The 17,036-nt window shown below is 39.0% G+C and overlaps 1 protein-coding gene across 1 annotated transcript in view; it reads left to right on the top strand.

Annotated features, from left to right (window-relative positions):
- The first annotated feature begins 5,689 nt into the window (after positions 1-5,689).
- The window catches only part of LOC311287472 (uncharacterized protein), a 35,054-nt gene continuing 23,707 nt past the window's right edge, over positions 5,690-17,036 (top strand). Inside the window, exons 1-6 of the mRNA XM_084404338.1 lie at positions 5,690-5,781; positions 8,680-9,320; positions 9,753-9,848; positions 14,641-14,874; positions 15,706-15,853; positions 15,963-15,989. Of these exons, the coding sequence (XP_084260464.1) occupies positions 5,775-5,781; positions 8,680-9,320; positions 9,753-9,848; positions 14,641-14,874; positions 15,706-15,853; positions 15,963-15,989 (1,153 nt within the window). The 5' untranslated portion in view covers positions 5,690-5,774. The remainder of the gene's footprint in view (positions 5,782-8,679; positions 9,321-9,752; positions 9,849-14,640; positions 14,875-15,705; positions 15,854-15,962; positions 15,990-17,036) is intronic.

The raw sequence follows: 17,036 nt of genomic DNA, 5'->3' as shown, positions 1-17,036 counted from the left end.
TTAAAGTCCCTGTAAGGCAATTCAAAATATATCTATAAAAATCTAAACACATTATAAATGTTAGAAATGTATTGCTAAAACACATTACAAAGACTGTGAACTGTGAACTGAATTGTGGAGTTAGACTGTTAAACAGTTTTTCACCGTTGCTGTGTTCAGGATTTTTTGGGCGGGGCTAAAACGGTGGCTCGATGACGCACTGGAGCCCCTACTGTCGATGACGCACTGGAGCCCCTACTGTCGATGACGCACTGGAGCCCCTACTGTCGATGACGCACTGGAGCCCCTACTGTCGATGACGCACTGGAGCCACCGAGGCTGCCCCCTCCCCTATCAGTTCGCCGCTCAATTGCAAGTTGGTGGAAATTTTTATTCTTTCCAGAGACTCAATCATTTTCAGTTCGTTCACCAAAATGATTCGTTCAGATTCGTTCACTGATTCGTTCATTGACAATTTCTTCATATTACATAAATACTGCATTTACTTGTTACAAAAAAACTGATTTGGCTTTGTTAAAATGTGTGCATTATTTACTAAATTAATAAAAATAAGCCTAAATAAGTGGTTCAGATGGCCAAAGCAAAGTTTTCTTGCATAATTAACATTTTAATTGTTTGGTCAGACATACACATTCATAAATCTGGGATTATATTAAACGTTGAGTTATGTTCTGTATGTTAAATATATAGCCTAGGCTATACAATTGTACAGTGGGTACGGAAAGTATTCAGACCCCCTTACATTTTTCACTCTTTGTTATATTGCAGCCATTTGCTAAAATCATTTAAGTTCATTTTTTTTTTCCTCATTATTGTACACACAGCACCCCATATTGACAGAAAAACACAGAATTGTTGACATTTTTGCACATTTATTAAAAAAGAAAAACTGAAATATCACATAAGTATTCAGACCCTTTGCTCAGTATTTAGTAGAAGCACCCTTTTGATCTAATACAGCCATGAGTCTTTTTGGGAAAGATGCAACAAGTTTTTCACACCTGGATTTGGGTATCCTCTGCCATTCCTCCTTGCAGATCCTCTCCAGTTCTGTCAGGTTGGATGGTAAACGTTGGTGGACAGCCATTTTCAGGTCTCTCCAGAGATGCTCAATTGGGTTTAAGTCAGGGCTCTGGCTGGGCCATTCAAGAACAGTCACGGAATTGTTGTGAAGCCACTCCTTCGTTATTTTAGCTGTGTGCTTAGGGTCATTGTCTTGTTGGAAGGTGAACCTTCGGCCCAGTCTGAGGTCCAGAGCACTCTGGAGAAGGTTTTCGTCCAGGATATCCCTGTACTTGGCCGCATTCATCTTTCCCTCGATTGCAACCAGTCGTCCTGTCCCTGCAGCTGAAAAACACCCCCACAGCATGATGCTGCCACCACCATGCTTCACTGTTGAGACTGTAGTGGACAGGTGATGAGCAGTGCCTGGTTTTCTCCACACATACCGCTTAGAATTAAGGCCAAAAAGTTCTATCTTGGTCTCATCAGACCAGAGAATCTTATTTATCACCATCTTGGAGTCCTTCAGGTGTGCTTTCATGTGTCTTGCACTGAGGAGAGGCTTCCGTCGAGCCACTCTGCCATAAAGCCCCGACTGGTGGATGGCTGCAGTGATGGTTGACTTACTACAACTTTCTCCCATCTCCCGACTGCATCTCTGGAGCTCAGCCACAGTGATCTTTGGGTTCTTCTTTACCTCTCTCACCAAGGCTCTTCTCCCCCGATAGCTCAGTTTGGCCAGACGGCCAGCTCTAGGAAGGGTTCTGGTCGTCCCAAACGTCTTCCATTTAAGGATTATGGAGGCCACTGTGCTCTTAGGAATCTTAAGTGCAGCAGAAATTTTTTTGTAACCTTGGCCAGATCTGTGCCTTGCCACAATTCTGTCTCTGAGCTCTTCAGGCAGATCCTTTGACCTCATGATTCTCATTTGCTCTGACATGCACTGTGAGCTGTAAGGTCTTATATAGACAGGTGTGTGGCTTTCCTAATCAAGTCCAATCAGTATAATCAAACACAGCTGGACTCAAATGAAGGTGTAGAACCATAGATATCATATAAAGGCTAGATGTCTCGTCCGCGCTGCTGGCCAATGGAGCTCGACATCCGCACACGGCGGCCATCTTAAGTCAGGGTGCTCACTCACTCATAACATGGTGCATGTACTTTTAAATAACCATAACTTGCTCAATTTTCTACCGATTTTCAAACGGTTTGGTTTGTTATAAACGTCAGAGATGTAGCTATTATACTGCATACATATGAATAATTATGTTCAAAATGTTTAAGCATTCAGAATTATAGCCACGTTAATAACGTTTGTAAGAAACCAAACCGTTTGTAAATCCGTCCAGATTTCAGCGAGATAAGAGGATTTGTGTGCGTGCTGCTCACTCACCTTAATTCACAGAGCCCTGTCCTAAGATGGCCGCCGGTGATGCCGGAAGTGACTCCGCCTTAAGACATCTAGCCTTTATATGATATCTATGTGTAGAACCATCTCAAGGATGATCAGAAGAAATGGACAGCACCTGAGTTAAATATATGAGTGTCACAGCAAAGGGTCTGAATTCTTAGGACCATGTGATATTTCAGTTTTTCTCTTTTAATAAATGTGCAAAAATGTCAACAATTCTGTGTTTTTCTGTCAATATGGGGTGCTGTGTGTACAATAATGAGAAAAAAAAAAAGAACTTAAATGATTTTAGCAAATGGCTGCAATATAACAAAGAGTGAAAAATTTAAGGGGGTCTGAAGACTTTCCGTACCCACTGTATATGCACACCTAACTGCACTTTGAATGAGATTGAATCACATGCTAAATGACCGATCTACCCAGTACTCTCATTCATTTCATTCACGAAAGAAATGTACCAGTTTGTTCAATTCGTTCACGAACAAGATCTTTCTCTCTCGTTCAGACTCAAAACAGAGCGATCTGGGTCAGTGATGGGCGTATTCGTTCAGTAGATCCAACCAACCAATTTACATGCCCCTTCACAGCGCAAACTGAAATGCTATTTGCTCCTCGATCACTTACAAAACAGATCGGTGTCCTTATTTAAATTTCCGAACAACGATCATATCAACAAGAGGTGGATTCATTTTGTGAAGAGCCACCTTGATGGAGAGCTGAGGATCACCACCAACACCCGCCTCTGTAGTGATCATTTTACACAGGATAGTTTTATAAACTTTCGTCGGAGACAACTGGAATTCACTGATAATCCGCTGTTACTGGTGAATGGGGCCGAAACCAACTATCTCCCGCCTCGGCCTTCATCCTCCCGTCGCGCCGACAACTGGTGCCATCATAGGCAGTGCATGCCCACGAGTCAACTTTCCCGCGAGTGGGCATGGTTTCAGTGGTTGCCACTGCTAATTTTGTCAAGATTTTAATAGCTTATTTTATTTACTTGGCTGCTTTTTTATCATTCAAATTTGGCTGGGTGGGCTAATAACACATTTTTCTGTGGTGTGACAAACTCAGAACACATAGGCCTACTTAATTTTGACTTTACAGGGACTTTAATAATGTGTCCTTGATGACCTGGATGATCCACGACTGTTTTGTTGTTTTGTGATGGTTGTTCTTTAGTCCCTTGTTTGTACTGAGCAGTTAAACTGGCCAATGTTCTTCAGAAAAATCCTTCAGGTCCTGCAAAGTCTTCACAATGCATTTAGAAGAGCTGGGGAGTGATTTTTTTATTTTATGATCCTGAAAATTCAGCTTTGCATCACAGAAATAAATGATAACTTAAAGTATAATAAATTGAAAACCAATTATTTTAAATTGTAATAATATATCACAATATTAAAAAAAATTCTGTATTTTTGATCAAATAAATTCAGGCTTGATGAGCAGAAGAAACTTCTTTCAAAAACATTAAAAATAGTAATGTTTCCAAACTTTTGGCCTGTACTATATATATATATATATATATAAAAAATATTTATTTTTATTTTTTTTCTTCAAGGCTTGCACCTTGGAAGCTATTTCAAGGTTTGCGTTCTCGGGCCGGAGCACGTTAAGGCCTCATTATGAGCTGTCAACTGAGAAATTCAGAATTGCGAGATATAAAGTCAGAATTGCGAGATATAAAGTCAGAATTGCGAGATATAAAGTCAGAATTGCGTGTTATAAAGTCAGAATTGCGAGATATAAAGTCAGAATTGCGTGTTATAAAGTCAGAATTCGGACTTTTTTTCTTGCAATTGCGACTTTATATCACGCAATTCTGACTTTATTTCACGCAATTCTGACTTTATTTCACGCAATTCTGACTTTATTTCACACAATTCTGACTTTATATCTCGCAATTCTGAGAAATAAAGTCAGAATTGCGAGATATAAAGTCAGAATTGTGTGAAATAAAGTCAGAATTGCGTGAAATAAAGTTGCAATTGTGAGATAAAAAGTCGCAATTATTATTATTTATTTATTATTCAGTGGCGGAAACAAGCTTCCATAGTATCTTCTGTTGCTTCCGACTAAATTAAAATAAACTGATATTTAAACAAAATTGGACATTAATTAAAAAAAATATATATATCACAATTGGACAAAATTAGGAGATGCATGCTTCAATTATTGCGGCTATATTTGCACATTTGGCTTTTTTCGGTTGGGCTACAAATGTTAAATTGGGGGAAATATTGGATTAATTTTGGTCTCTGTGTCTCTCTAAAGTCTCTGTGATTTGATATTCTGGGCATTCTGTGAGGAAGTGCAGCTTAAGCCCTATTCGCACTGGATTAGTATTATCTGGGTGATAATCATGTGATTTAGAAATTTAGTTTCCGTCACTCCCAGACAGCACTGGAAGCAGAGTCTGTCCTCACAGGAGAGCCAGGTCTGTCTGCACCGGCCAGACTGTGCTTGCTGAGTCTATGTTTTCCTGAGTTTCACATCAGTCACTGTGCTCAGGTAGTTTGCAACAGTGTACTCTCGACTTAGTGCCCTTGGTGTTTTAGGGCTTTATAATGCTATGTGCTGCAGGTGGGTTGTCTTTGTGTGTTTATCTGACTACTACTATTAGTGATCACTGATATTTTTTTGTTCTACAGTAAACCCAAATATGCAGTTGTACTCTGGAAATAAGCCACAGTGATCAGAGTGGGACAGTTGTAATGCTGTGATGGTTTGTATTTTGTATAATTAGGCACTGAATAGAGCAGCCATTAAAAGATCCTTCGGCCAATAGTACTGCTTTGACCTTCCTGAGTATTTGTACAAAATTGTTAGAATTTCTCTGCTTTGTGTAACAAACATTATTTCTTAAGTTCCTCTCACTTACCCTCATTCTCCAAAGAAAAAAACACTGCTTGTGGTACCAATTTACACCACTAGGCGGCCCAAACGCCAAACCTCTGATGCGACTGTTTGCATTTCACACCCTGCATGAACCTCAACCCATAATCATAAAAACAATCTTACATCATGACACATGTCATTTCAATTACCAGTATAATCATATACTATCAATAATCATAATAACTTGCACAAAGTGTTCTGTGCTGATTACAGATTTCATCAAAGATGTTAAGACCTTTTAAAAACAAAATGTGAATTCAAAATACAAGGTTCATTTTCAAGTCAGCAATTCAAACTGTTGATTCCTAAACCTCCAGTCACAGGTGCTCTGAAGACACACCCACACAGCAAACAGATGAGAGAGAATGAGTGAGAGAACAGGTTTTATTCAGGTTTCATTCTCACGCACCCTTCACAAGCCAGGAGAGCATTGAAAGAAAATACAAGAAGATCCTTCATCATGCAGTGTAAGTCACAATCTCTGTTTATTCAACATATGGATAGTCTATTCTTGGTTTATCATTCTATTTTAAATGACTGAAAAGTAAGCAAATCAAAACAGTTAATGTATGATTCTGCTATTGTTTGTTGCTTACTTTGATGAAGCCAAATGCTCTTGTTGTGTACTTCAAATCTTAAAAGCATTTTAAAAAACGACTTGCTGATAATAGGCTATAATTATAAAATAAAATTACACTTAAATTACACTTGCATGACTATGTTTCTTAACACACTTAAGTACACTTTTTCGAAATATGCAATTCGTAATAATAAAAAACATTACAAATGTGAAATAAAAAATATATATAAATACATGACATGCAAGTTTGCAATAGAACATAACATTTTTGTTGATTATAAATGCTTATAAAGACATGAAGATGTACTTAAGTCCTACTAAATTATATCAACAGTTTTAGTTTTTATATTTATTTGGACACAAGTAAAAGAGCAAACAGGAACAGACATTTGTTTGGATTTGAATGTTGTTGAAGTTGAAAACCCAGTTGTACAACATTCCTGGGATGACACTGTGACGTCTGAGCTTTGCTATTTGCACGTCCTTCACACGTCTGATAAGAATCTGTGACTGAGTTTGTGCTTATATAAGCCGTAAATCTGGTCTCTCACTTGTTGCTGTTAGTGACTGGCTGTTGAATCCATTGGGCTTGTAAATCTGTTGCAGTTTTGTGTATTATAAAGTGCTTGAAATAAGAGCTGAGTACCTTGTTTAATAATACTTTAGGGCTAAGCAGGGATGTAAACACATCGCTTTCCAATATTCCTTTCATTGGTAGAACAATATGGGGTTTTCAGTGGCTGGTTCCTAAAATGTTGCATTTCCCCTTCCATTAAAGACTATAACTCTCAAATGAACCTCAACTTTGTTTCAGTCTTTATTAATACACAGCAATTGCAAAAATCTTCTCACCATTTGAAAGCTGAAGTAATTTGCTCAAGGACACAATAGCGACCAAGGGCTTCAGCAACTCTTCGAATAATGGGCCACTTTAACCTGAAACTAAACCTGTGACCTTTGTGTTAATAGCTCACATGCTTAACGCCTACACTAACACTCCCAGTTTAATGCCAGGCCTTTCCTCTGATACTGTCGAAACTGCCTAGAGAGCTGTTTCTATTCACTTTATTTAATAGTCAGTATTATGTATATCTTTGTTTGTTTTTGTGAATTTTATAATAATTTACTGCTATTTTTATTTTTTATTTTTTAGTATCTGTGTCTTGCATTTTGTTTGCTTTCATCAATATGGGTGTTCCCGAAAGTCCTTTAAATAGGAGGGGGGACCTGAAAGTCTTGGGTTCAATAGCGGTTTCCATCCACGTATTTTTATGAAAAAAAAGAGACAAAAAAACCCCACTGGGTAGAAACTTTAAAATGCAAATAAAATGTGCACTTAATTGAGGCAGATATTTGTTTTATTTGGTATAAGAAAACATGCACATAAACTATGATGGAAACACACTTACTGAATAAATTCCCAGATGCTCAAAAAAAAAACCTCATGCCTTTGCCTCAACAGATCCTGTGATTGGACAATATCAATTCACACCATCTCAAATTATGTTTTAGTCTTTCTGAAATGCCTGATCAAAAGTCTGCCATTATACTTACCTACCAGAACCGCAATTTATTTATTTTTTTGCAGCAACTTTTTAAGTATTTTATTACTGATAATTTAAGCCAGTTTGCCATAAAGTCTAGATTTTGTTCTCCTGAACCCATGGGATGGAAACAGTGCTTTATTTCCAATTTTTTTGTATGCAATTTTCAGATTTCCTGTTTCATTCACACCTTCAGATGGAAACATAGTTAATCGTTTAATAGAGATGTTGTAAAAGCAAGTGGAAATTAGACAAATCATTTTGTTTACCTGGAAGTTTCAAAATCAAAGGTAATGTCTAAATGTGCATATGTAACTGAAAGCATGTAACGGAAACATGCCCCCAAATAATACGTTAGTAAACAGATCAATGGCTCAGAAAGACTGAAAAGGCTTCATGTAAACACCTCAATTAATCCGACAGAGGTGTTTACATGTGATGCGAATGAAATTAAGCATCAACAGAAAAAAAATTAAGCATGTAAACGCTTGAGTTAGACTATCTTCTCAATCGAATTACAAAATACCTAGATTAAATTCATTTTGTTTTCCTGCAAGTTTCAAAATCCTAGGTAATCCCAAATTTGCTAACAGCATGTATTTCAATAGCGATGGGATTCATGGGAAAGTATTGAGTAGCGATACGTTTACATGCATCTAAATAATCCGTTAGTAATCAGAATTATGGCTCGATTGGACTGAAAAGCCTTCATGTAAACACTGATCTAAATGAGCTGGATCTGAATTCAGTTTGAAAGGATTTGCAAGGGGTGGTGTATATCTGAAATAATCTGATCAACAGGAAAATAATGAAGCATGTAAATGCTTCAATCTGACTATCTTTTCAATCGAAGAAAAAAAAACAACCTTGCATACATGAGCAGTGCTGTAATGTGCATGTTTTCTTTTTAGACATGTCATCAAAAACAACTATTATATTTGCAGCGACATTATAGTGTCACTTTCTCCTGTTCTGACTGAGCAATGCGCAAGGTTTTGTTTGGAATACATGTAATGCACATGTAAACTAATATGAATCAGAGTGCAATGTTTAGGGTTCACATAAACAGAACCTTCAGAATAAGAAATCGATTTATTCCAATCGAGGAAAATTAGTGCATGCCTACTGTATTAAGACATAATTGTGTCTTGAAACCATGGCCTTCCATCGTCCTACTCTTTCCTCTTCCACTTTTTACTGCCACCCATCTAATTCCATCTCCTTCACGCTAACCTTTGCAGGCCCACAATCTCCGGGACGAATCCTGTCAGAGGAGCAGTTCTCCTGCTCCATCTGTCTGGAGGTCTTCGTCGAGCCCGTCTCAACTCCTTGTGGCCATACTTTCTGCAAGGCATGTCTGCAGGGCTTCTGGAATCACAGCAAGAAGTTTGTGTGCCCCATGTGCAAGAAAGTTTTTTCCAGAAAACCAGAGCTCAGCATCAACTGTGTGCTAGCTGAGATAGCCGAGCAGTTCCAGGGTCTATCCACACTGTCCTCCAACAGAGGTGACATGGGCAACGTTGAGTTAACACATTCCCCAAGCTTACAGAAAGAAGACGACTGGGGAGACTTTGCTAAAGCGGGAGAGGTGCCCTGTGACGCCTGCATTGGCAGGAAGATGAAGGCCAAGAAGTCATGCCTGAATTGCCCTGGTTCATTTTGTGAAGCTCACCTGCGGCACCATAAGAAGGGAAAGGCGATGACCTCTCACAAGCTGGTGGAGCCCATTCACAACCTGGAGGACAAGATGTGCAAGGTACACAAACGTCTACTGGATGCCTACTGCCGAAACGAACACGTGTGCGTGTGTAAGGAGTGCGCAGAGACCTCACACAAAGCGCATGATGTTGTCTCCACCGAACGAGAGTGGAAGAAAAAAACGGTGAGTTAACACTAGTATTATGTTTTTTTAAAAATGCATACGTTCTTTATGGTACTGACCATAACTGGATTCAGTACAATTCACCAAAAGTCAGACTATGAAAGAATCAGGTAAAACAGTAAACTCTTCCTGTTATTTTTTATTTTATTTTTTTCTAGGACACATTTCTCAATAATAGTTATTTTTCTCAATATAAAATATGCTGAATGTTTGAAAAAAAGTGCACTTTTGAAGATTTTTTGTGATATACTAAGAATTTTGTAAATGCACCACTTGCTTGTAAAAATTGCACCAAAGCTATTTTATTTAAATATATATAATTATTATTATTTATTTTTTTCATAAACCTTAGCTCAAACTGTAGAGAATAGAACTAGAAATACCAAGGAGGGAATGTGTGAACTAAAAAAAGTGTTGTTGTTTGGTTCACAGAGTCAACTGGGAAAGAAAAGGTCCGAATTAAAACATCTGATTAAGGAGCGAGAAAAGAAACTCGAGGAGATCAAGCAGTCTATCAAAGTCCTGAAAGTAAGTCTATTTATACTTTGTGATGCTTCTTTTCTTGAAGGAGTGATCTTTGATCGTATTTTATTTATTTATTTTTTTCAGTTCTATATGGAAGGCCATTTTGAATTTAGCTAAAAGGCCACTTTTTCAAAGTCTTCAAATTTCAGTCAGAAAATCTTGAAACCATTCTATTGAAAAGTAATTGGCAACGCTTTAGAGTAGGCTACAGCCCACAAAGTACTGCTTAATGAAAACGAACTTACAGTGTAACTTTCAATAATTATTGTGCACCTATAAAGTATGTACGTGTAAGTATAAGGGAACATTATGTAAAGGTTTGGGGATAAAGAGGTAACAACCAGGAAAATTAACAAATTATTTATACTGTAAGTATTTTAGAACCAAGGGGTACTCATTCTACTATTATAATAGGCAACAATCTTACATTTGGGAGCAATTTAGCGAGAACATACACTGTGTACCTTTTTGTAATAATAACATACCAAGGTTATACATAGGTACATATCTGTGTATTTATACAGTCATTTTTTTTGTTAACAAAAGTGCACTGATTAAGTTTGTTCTTCTGTGTTTTAAGGCAAGTAAAACTAAAACTATTGCAACTTTTGTTTAAATACTGGGGAAATATACTCTTGTTCTATGAAGTTACAGGGTAAGCATGACATCTGCGGGCTGCAAATTAAAATAATGCTTGTTACCCTCTTGTTCTGTGTTGTTACAGGGTAAGTGTGACATTGCAGCTGTAAATTAATCACATTGCGGAATCACATTATGAAATAAATGTTTTTCTCCAAAACAGATTTTATAAAAAAAACTTTTCCCAAGATTCCAAGATATTCTTCTCCTATAATGCCTGATGAGTTTGCAGAACACCTGACAAGAGATCAGAGACCATTCCTCCATACAGAATCTCTCCAGATCCTTCAGATTCCCAGATCCATGTTGGTGCTTCTTCTCTTCAGTTCAGCCCACTCATTTTCTATAGGGTTCAGGTTTGGGGAATGGGATGGCCATTGCAGATGCTTGGTTTTGTGCTCAGTGACCCATTTTTGTTTTGATGTTTGTTTTTGGATCACTGTCCTGTTGGAAAATCCAAACATGGCCTGTCATAAGATTTCTAGCACAGGTTCAGATTTTTTATCTGTTGGTATTTGATCAAATCCATGATGCCATGTATCAGAACAAGATGTCCAGGACCTCTGGCAGAAAATTAGGTATTTAATTTTACATATGGGGTACTTTTTTATCCCTGTATGAACCAAACCCATATTAAGTGTTTCAAAACCGTATTAAAAATCAAAACATGACAACCTCTGCTAGAAATCTTATAATGGGCCATGTTTGGATCTTCCAACAGGACAGTGATCCAAAAACAAACATCAAAATCAAAACAAAAATGGGTCACTGAGCACAAAACCAAGCATCTGCAATGGCCATCCCAGTCCCCAGACCTGAACCCTATAGAAAATGAGTGGGCTGAACTGAAGAGAAGAAGCGCCAACATAAATCTGGGAATCTGAAGTATCTTGAGAGATTCTATATGGATGAATGGCCTCTGATCTCTTGTCAGGTGTTCTCCAAACTCATCAGGCATTATAGGAGAAGACTCAGAGCTGTTATATTGGGAAAAGGAGGTCGCAAAAAGTATTTAATAAAAGGGGGCAAAATTGTTCCCAACGTGTTTTGGAGAAAAACATTTATTTCATAATGTGATTTTCCACCCACTTTCAATTCTTTTACTTCAATGAAAGGTTAGATTTGTGCTAATTTTTAAAATAAAATATCAAAAGGATTAACAATGCAGATTTATTTTTTACAGCCATCTTTGATTATATTAACCAAGGGTGCAAATAATTCTGACCAGCACTGTACATTGGAACCTTTCGTGTTTGTGCCTCCATCTGCAGACCAATCTTTACACCTTAATCTCAGTCCCCTGTAAGGGTACAGGCTGTGGCAACTTAATGAGTTCAGCAGGGCTCAGGTTTTAGTTGTTTTTTTTTACAGTTATGCTTTGCTCTTTTTTTTTTTAATCTTTATCCAGTAACCTAACAACTGGAAAATTCCCAGTAAAGGCTCATGCTGGTAACTGCTACTACTTTAGCTTGTTTTGTTGAGAATATCTGTTTACCATTTGTTAAATCTGACAAAACCAGTAAAAACACTGCAAACATTTGCACATGTTGTCACACCCCTCTTTAACTGAGACAACTTTCCAGCAAATGCTGAACAACACAAGCACTACCTCACTTTAACTGAGACAACTTTCTAGCAAATGCTGAACAGCACAAGCACTTCAGGATAAAATGAAACAAACTCACGGCTCCTCTCTGGTTTCTGTCCTGGAACTGTATATACAGTATATCAGTGTGCCAGTGTTCAATAAATGTAAATAGAGCACAGGGCCACCATGAGTCACATTTAAAAATACAAATGGGTCCAATTACATAGTGGTTGGAGAGAGAGAGAAAGAGACAATACAAATATCTGCAGGCAGAAATAACTCAGATTAGACTTATTAGAACCTTAATCATTACAGTTTATACAGAGATAAAGATGTCCGAGCAGATAGTAGGTGATTGGCATTATATGATGGCAGATGAGCTAAACTGGTGGTGAAACAACACAGTTCCTCAGTATAAGTTTAAGCGGGTCAACCGGTTCAACCGGTCTGTCCTGTTAAAACACACAGTGACATTCTGCATGCTGCTGTTAACATGTTATACTGCATGTGTTTGTGTCAGGGCTCCTCTCTGGTCTCTGTCCTGAAAGTGTTCTGTGCATTTCCACAATTTTTTTTTTTTTTTTTATGGAAAATTCTTCCCCATACTGGTCTCAAAATCAGTCACCGTCCTGTGTGTGTGTGTGTTTCTGAATGGATGACCCTGCAAATATCACCTGTAGCATGAGAGTGAGAGAAAGAAAATCAAAGATGCATTGCTAGAAAATTTGGTAACACTTTATTTTAGCTTTCAATTCTCGCTATTAACTAGTTGTTTATTAGCATGCATATTACTTGGATCTTGGCTGTTTATTAGTACTTATAAAGCAAATATTAAAGGGTTAGTTCACCCAAAAATGAAAATTCTGTCAGTAATTACTCACCCTCATGTTGTTCCAACCCCGTAAGACCTTCGTTCATCTTCGGAACACAAATTAAGATATTTTTGATGAAATCTGAGAGCTGGCTCACTCCTCCATAGACTTCTAGGTGACCGAAACTTGCTGGCCCAGAAAATGTATTAAAGAGATCGTTAATATAGTCCAAGTGACTACAGTGGCTCAATCTTAAGTATATCAAGCGACGAGAATACTTTTTGTGCGCAAAAAACAACAAAAATAACGACTTTATTCCACTATTCATTTCCTTCTATCTGGGCCTCGAGTTAGTTTACATAGTGTTTTTGCGCAGCGCGTCACACGCATCACACACATGACCAGCGTTGGCCAATAGTGAGCCTACGTGGTGACGTGCAACACAGACGCTCTGCGCAAAAACACTATGTGAATTAACTCGAGGCCCAGATAGAAGGAAATGAATAGTGGAATAAAGTCGTTATTTTTGTTGTTTTTTGCGCACAAAAAGTATTCTCGTCGCTTGATATACTTAAGATTGAGCCACTGTAGTCACTTGGACTATATTAACGATCTCTTTAATACATTTTCTGGGCCAGCAAGTTTCGGTATATCCATATACAACAAACTGTTTCTAACTGCAAAGCATACATCGTATAACCAGGGCTCTCTGTGTGGTCTTGCCAGAAGAACGTGTAGATTTTCGCCTGCCACATGCCATCTTCAGCCAGTCTGGACTCTTGCAGTGCTGTGATATCAATGTCCAGCTTGCTTAGCTCGAGATCAACGATGGTTGCTTTCTTGCTGTCACTGATTTGTTGTGGGTCGTTTGTTTGGCCAGGACACATTGACCTGACATTCCATGTAGCCAGATACTTAGTAGTTGTTTTCTTATTTCTCTTTGTTTTGCCTGCTGTATGTTTAACCGCCTGCTTTTTTTATCCAAATCTAAGCTCCAAGCACCCAGTGGAGCAGGCAGACAGTGGTGGATCATCACACTACTGACCAGGGGGCTGCATGGTTTAGGGTGGGCAGTAGCTGATCAGAGAAATATAATGACCTCTCCTACCGACGGAGGCAACCTGTAGTTGCTGCCTCCCATGTTGGTTTTACTGCTTTTCAACGGTACAGAAGTAACCTCTCCAGGGCAGAGACCTGGGCAACAATTTATGGAGATCTTGAGCTGCCTAGACATCAAGATCCCCCCTCTCGGCCGCACTGGTGTGATCCAAAGTTATGCAGTGCACTATATTTTACATAAGTTTGGCTGTAGGAGCTGCCGGTACGGCAATAGTAATGGCACCATACTGCCTTTTGGGGCTCCACTTCAGATTTTCTTTTTGGGTTCACTCCCGTAGAAAGGAACGCCCGAACAGGATTTTGAACTTCATCTGTCCAGCTATTTAACCCATAGCTGGGGCTTGGTTGTTGAGTGGACAGCCTGCACTGTTCACCTCTGGGGGCCAAGCAGCTTCGAGATCCACTGTTATTTAGCCTGGAGCAGCAGGATGTCCGGTTTCTATGTAGAGGCACAACAGCAGTCTTGGTGATGGAGAGGCTTTGTACTGCCAGGGGGTGGCTTACATGATTTTTTATCAAGATTATTAAATAATTGGTAGATTATTTGAGTGTGGTAGCTTGTTACAGTCAGTCAAATGCAATCAGAATTAATTGCTGTATGATAATACATAAAGCATGGCATCCTGTCTGCATTCAGGAGAACAGTCAGAAGGAGATCGAGGAGAGCTGGGCTGTTTACGCAGATTTGCAGCGGCTGTTAGAGCAGTCGCAGGCTGAGCTGCTGGAGCACATCACGGCGCGGCAGAAACAAGTGGAGCAGCAGGCCAGAGATCTCGCCAGTGGCCTGGAGCATGAGCTCAGCACACTAAGGAAGAGGAGCAGCGAGCTGGACGCACTGGCTCAAACACAGGACAGGGTGCTCTTTCTACAGGTCAGTATACACTACCATTCAAAAGTCTTTGATTTGTTATCTTTGAAAGAAATTAATACTTTTTTATTCAGTAAGAATGCATGAAATTGATTTAAAGTGAGAGCAAATGCATTTGTAATGTTACTAAAGATTTCTATTTCAAATAATTGCTGTTCTTTTGAACTTCCTATTCATCAAATAATCCTTTTGGAAGCTTGTCAGTAAAAATAGATGGTTTTACTGTATTTTTGATCAAATGAATGTAGCCTTGGTTTTATTTAGTAAAGAGATTTGATAAAAAAAAAACATTACAAAATCTTCCTGACCCCAAATTTTTGAATGGTAGTGTTATGTAATATTATTAAAGGCACACTATGCAAGATTTGTACCTTAATATAACAGCTTCGAAATAATTTCGATGGCAAACGAACTAGTAGGGCGAATCATCCCGCCGCTGGCAAAATCAGCAATGCAAGTTTGAGAGGTGGCGCCCCGCCAAATCTCGTGAGAATCACAACTTGCTTTACGGCACAACGTCACTCACATACATCAACAGCATATGAAGCAGCCTCTATGGATGACACTAGCGTGCATTTCAGACGTGAATCATGGCAGAGTCGACGAAGAAAACATAGAAAGCGCGGACGGAGGAGTGGAGAGACGGCTCTGCGTGAGTGGTATTTACGACAGTAACGTTAAATACAAGTACTCCACAGCGACTTTTTGAGAAAAACAGAAACTGCATAGTGTGCCTTTAATAGCATGAAGATAAGGTCCCTAGCATGACACAAACAAGTGTGTGCATTTGAGCTGTCTTCTCTAATATTTCACCTAATATTTCATTCCTCATAGTTCCTCCCATCTCTCCCTCCTCCACCGGAGCCATCTGATTGGTCAGTGGTGTCTGTGAACACAGATCTGTACCTCAACACCATCAGGAAGTCAGTCTGCTCTCTGGTTGACAAATTCCAACAAGAGGTCAAACAGCTTTATGGGAAAGGTGAAGAACCATGTCTAGTTCTTCCATGCACTGTACTATAGCCTAAACATGCATCAACTGCTAATTTACATGATCTTTGTAATCATGCAGTGTTTATTTCCCCTTGCAGAGCTCAGGAAGCTGCAAAACTATGCAAGTAAGTGCTATTTATAAAAGCATTAGATTTTAAGTTATTTTTTTTGACAAATATGCAGTCGAGCCATATCTCCAAATCAGAATATCAAAAGGTTTTTGTCCAGAAAGCTACTACCCAAAACACTCCAACATCTGCAAAACAATGCATTAAAAACATTCAGAAATACTAAGCAAACCCATACCAGCACAATAGGAACTATTCATTAACAAGAAGAGCTCACATTTTCTTTACAAACTAGATGTACCGCATCGCGGTACAAAATATGACCGCCGCTCAGGCCTGCACTGGCTTTCCACAAAAATAAATGACGTGGAGTAATTTGGCTGTATTGCGTGTTTATGTATATACCTAAAAAAAGTAATAGTATGTGCATGTCTGTCTGTGTGTGTGTGTGTGTATGTGTGTGTGTTTGTGTATGTGTGTGTCTGTGTGTGTGTGTGTGTGTCTGTGCGTGTATGTATGTGTGCGTACATGTGTGCGCGTGTGTGTTTGTGTGTGTGTGTCTGTGCATGTGGATTTGTATGTGTGTGTATGGGTGTGTGTCTGTGCGTGTGGATGTCAGTGTGTGTGCATGCTTGCGTTTGTTTGTATTCCTGCATGTGTGTGTGTGACAGTATCATCCTAAACCAGCAACCCTTCGCTCAACAGCACCATCTACAGGCCGATGAGTGTACAGTCACTAAATGTGCACATAAATGAATTTATTTTATACCCCCCATGGATGAAATTCTACAAAACTTAGCAGAGGATACCCCCAGAGGATGTCAAGTTAATCATACACATGAAATATGAGTGGCCCCCGGGGACCAAACGAAATTTTTCCTTAGAAGTCTAGTGGGGCTACATGCCCACCAAATCTCATGTTCCCCGGTGTTTCGGTGTCCCTGGTATCGTTGACGAAAAATTTACGGGGGCCCCAGCGCGGGGGGGGAAGTGGCCCCCGGGGACCAAACGAAATTTTTCCGTAAAAGTCTAGTAGACGAACATACCATAAAAATTTCTTCATCCTCGGTGCCACGGTTCAGGTAGTTATTTAGGAAAAACTGC

Source organism: Rutilus rutilus, assembly GCF_951802725.1.
Source record: "Rutilus rutilus genome assembly, chromosome: 3".
In the NCBI taxonomy this organism is placed as follows: Eukaryota; Metazoa; Chordata; class Actinopteri; order Cypriniformes; family Leuciscidae; genus Rutilus; species Rutilus rutilus.
This window is presented reverse-complemented; position numbering and strand designations above follow the sequence as displayed.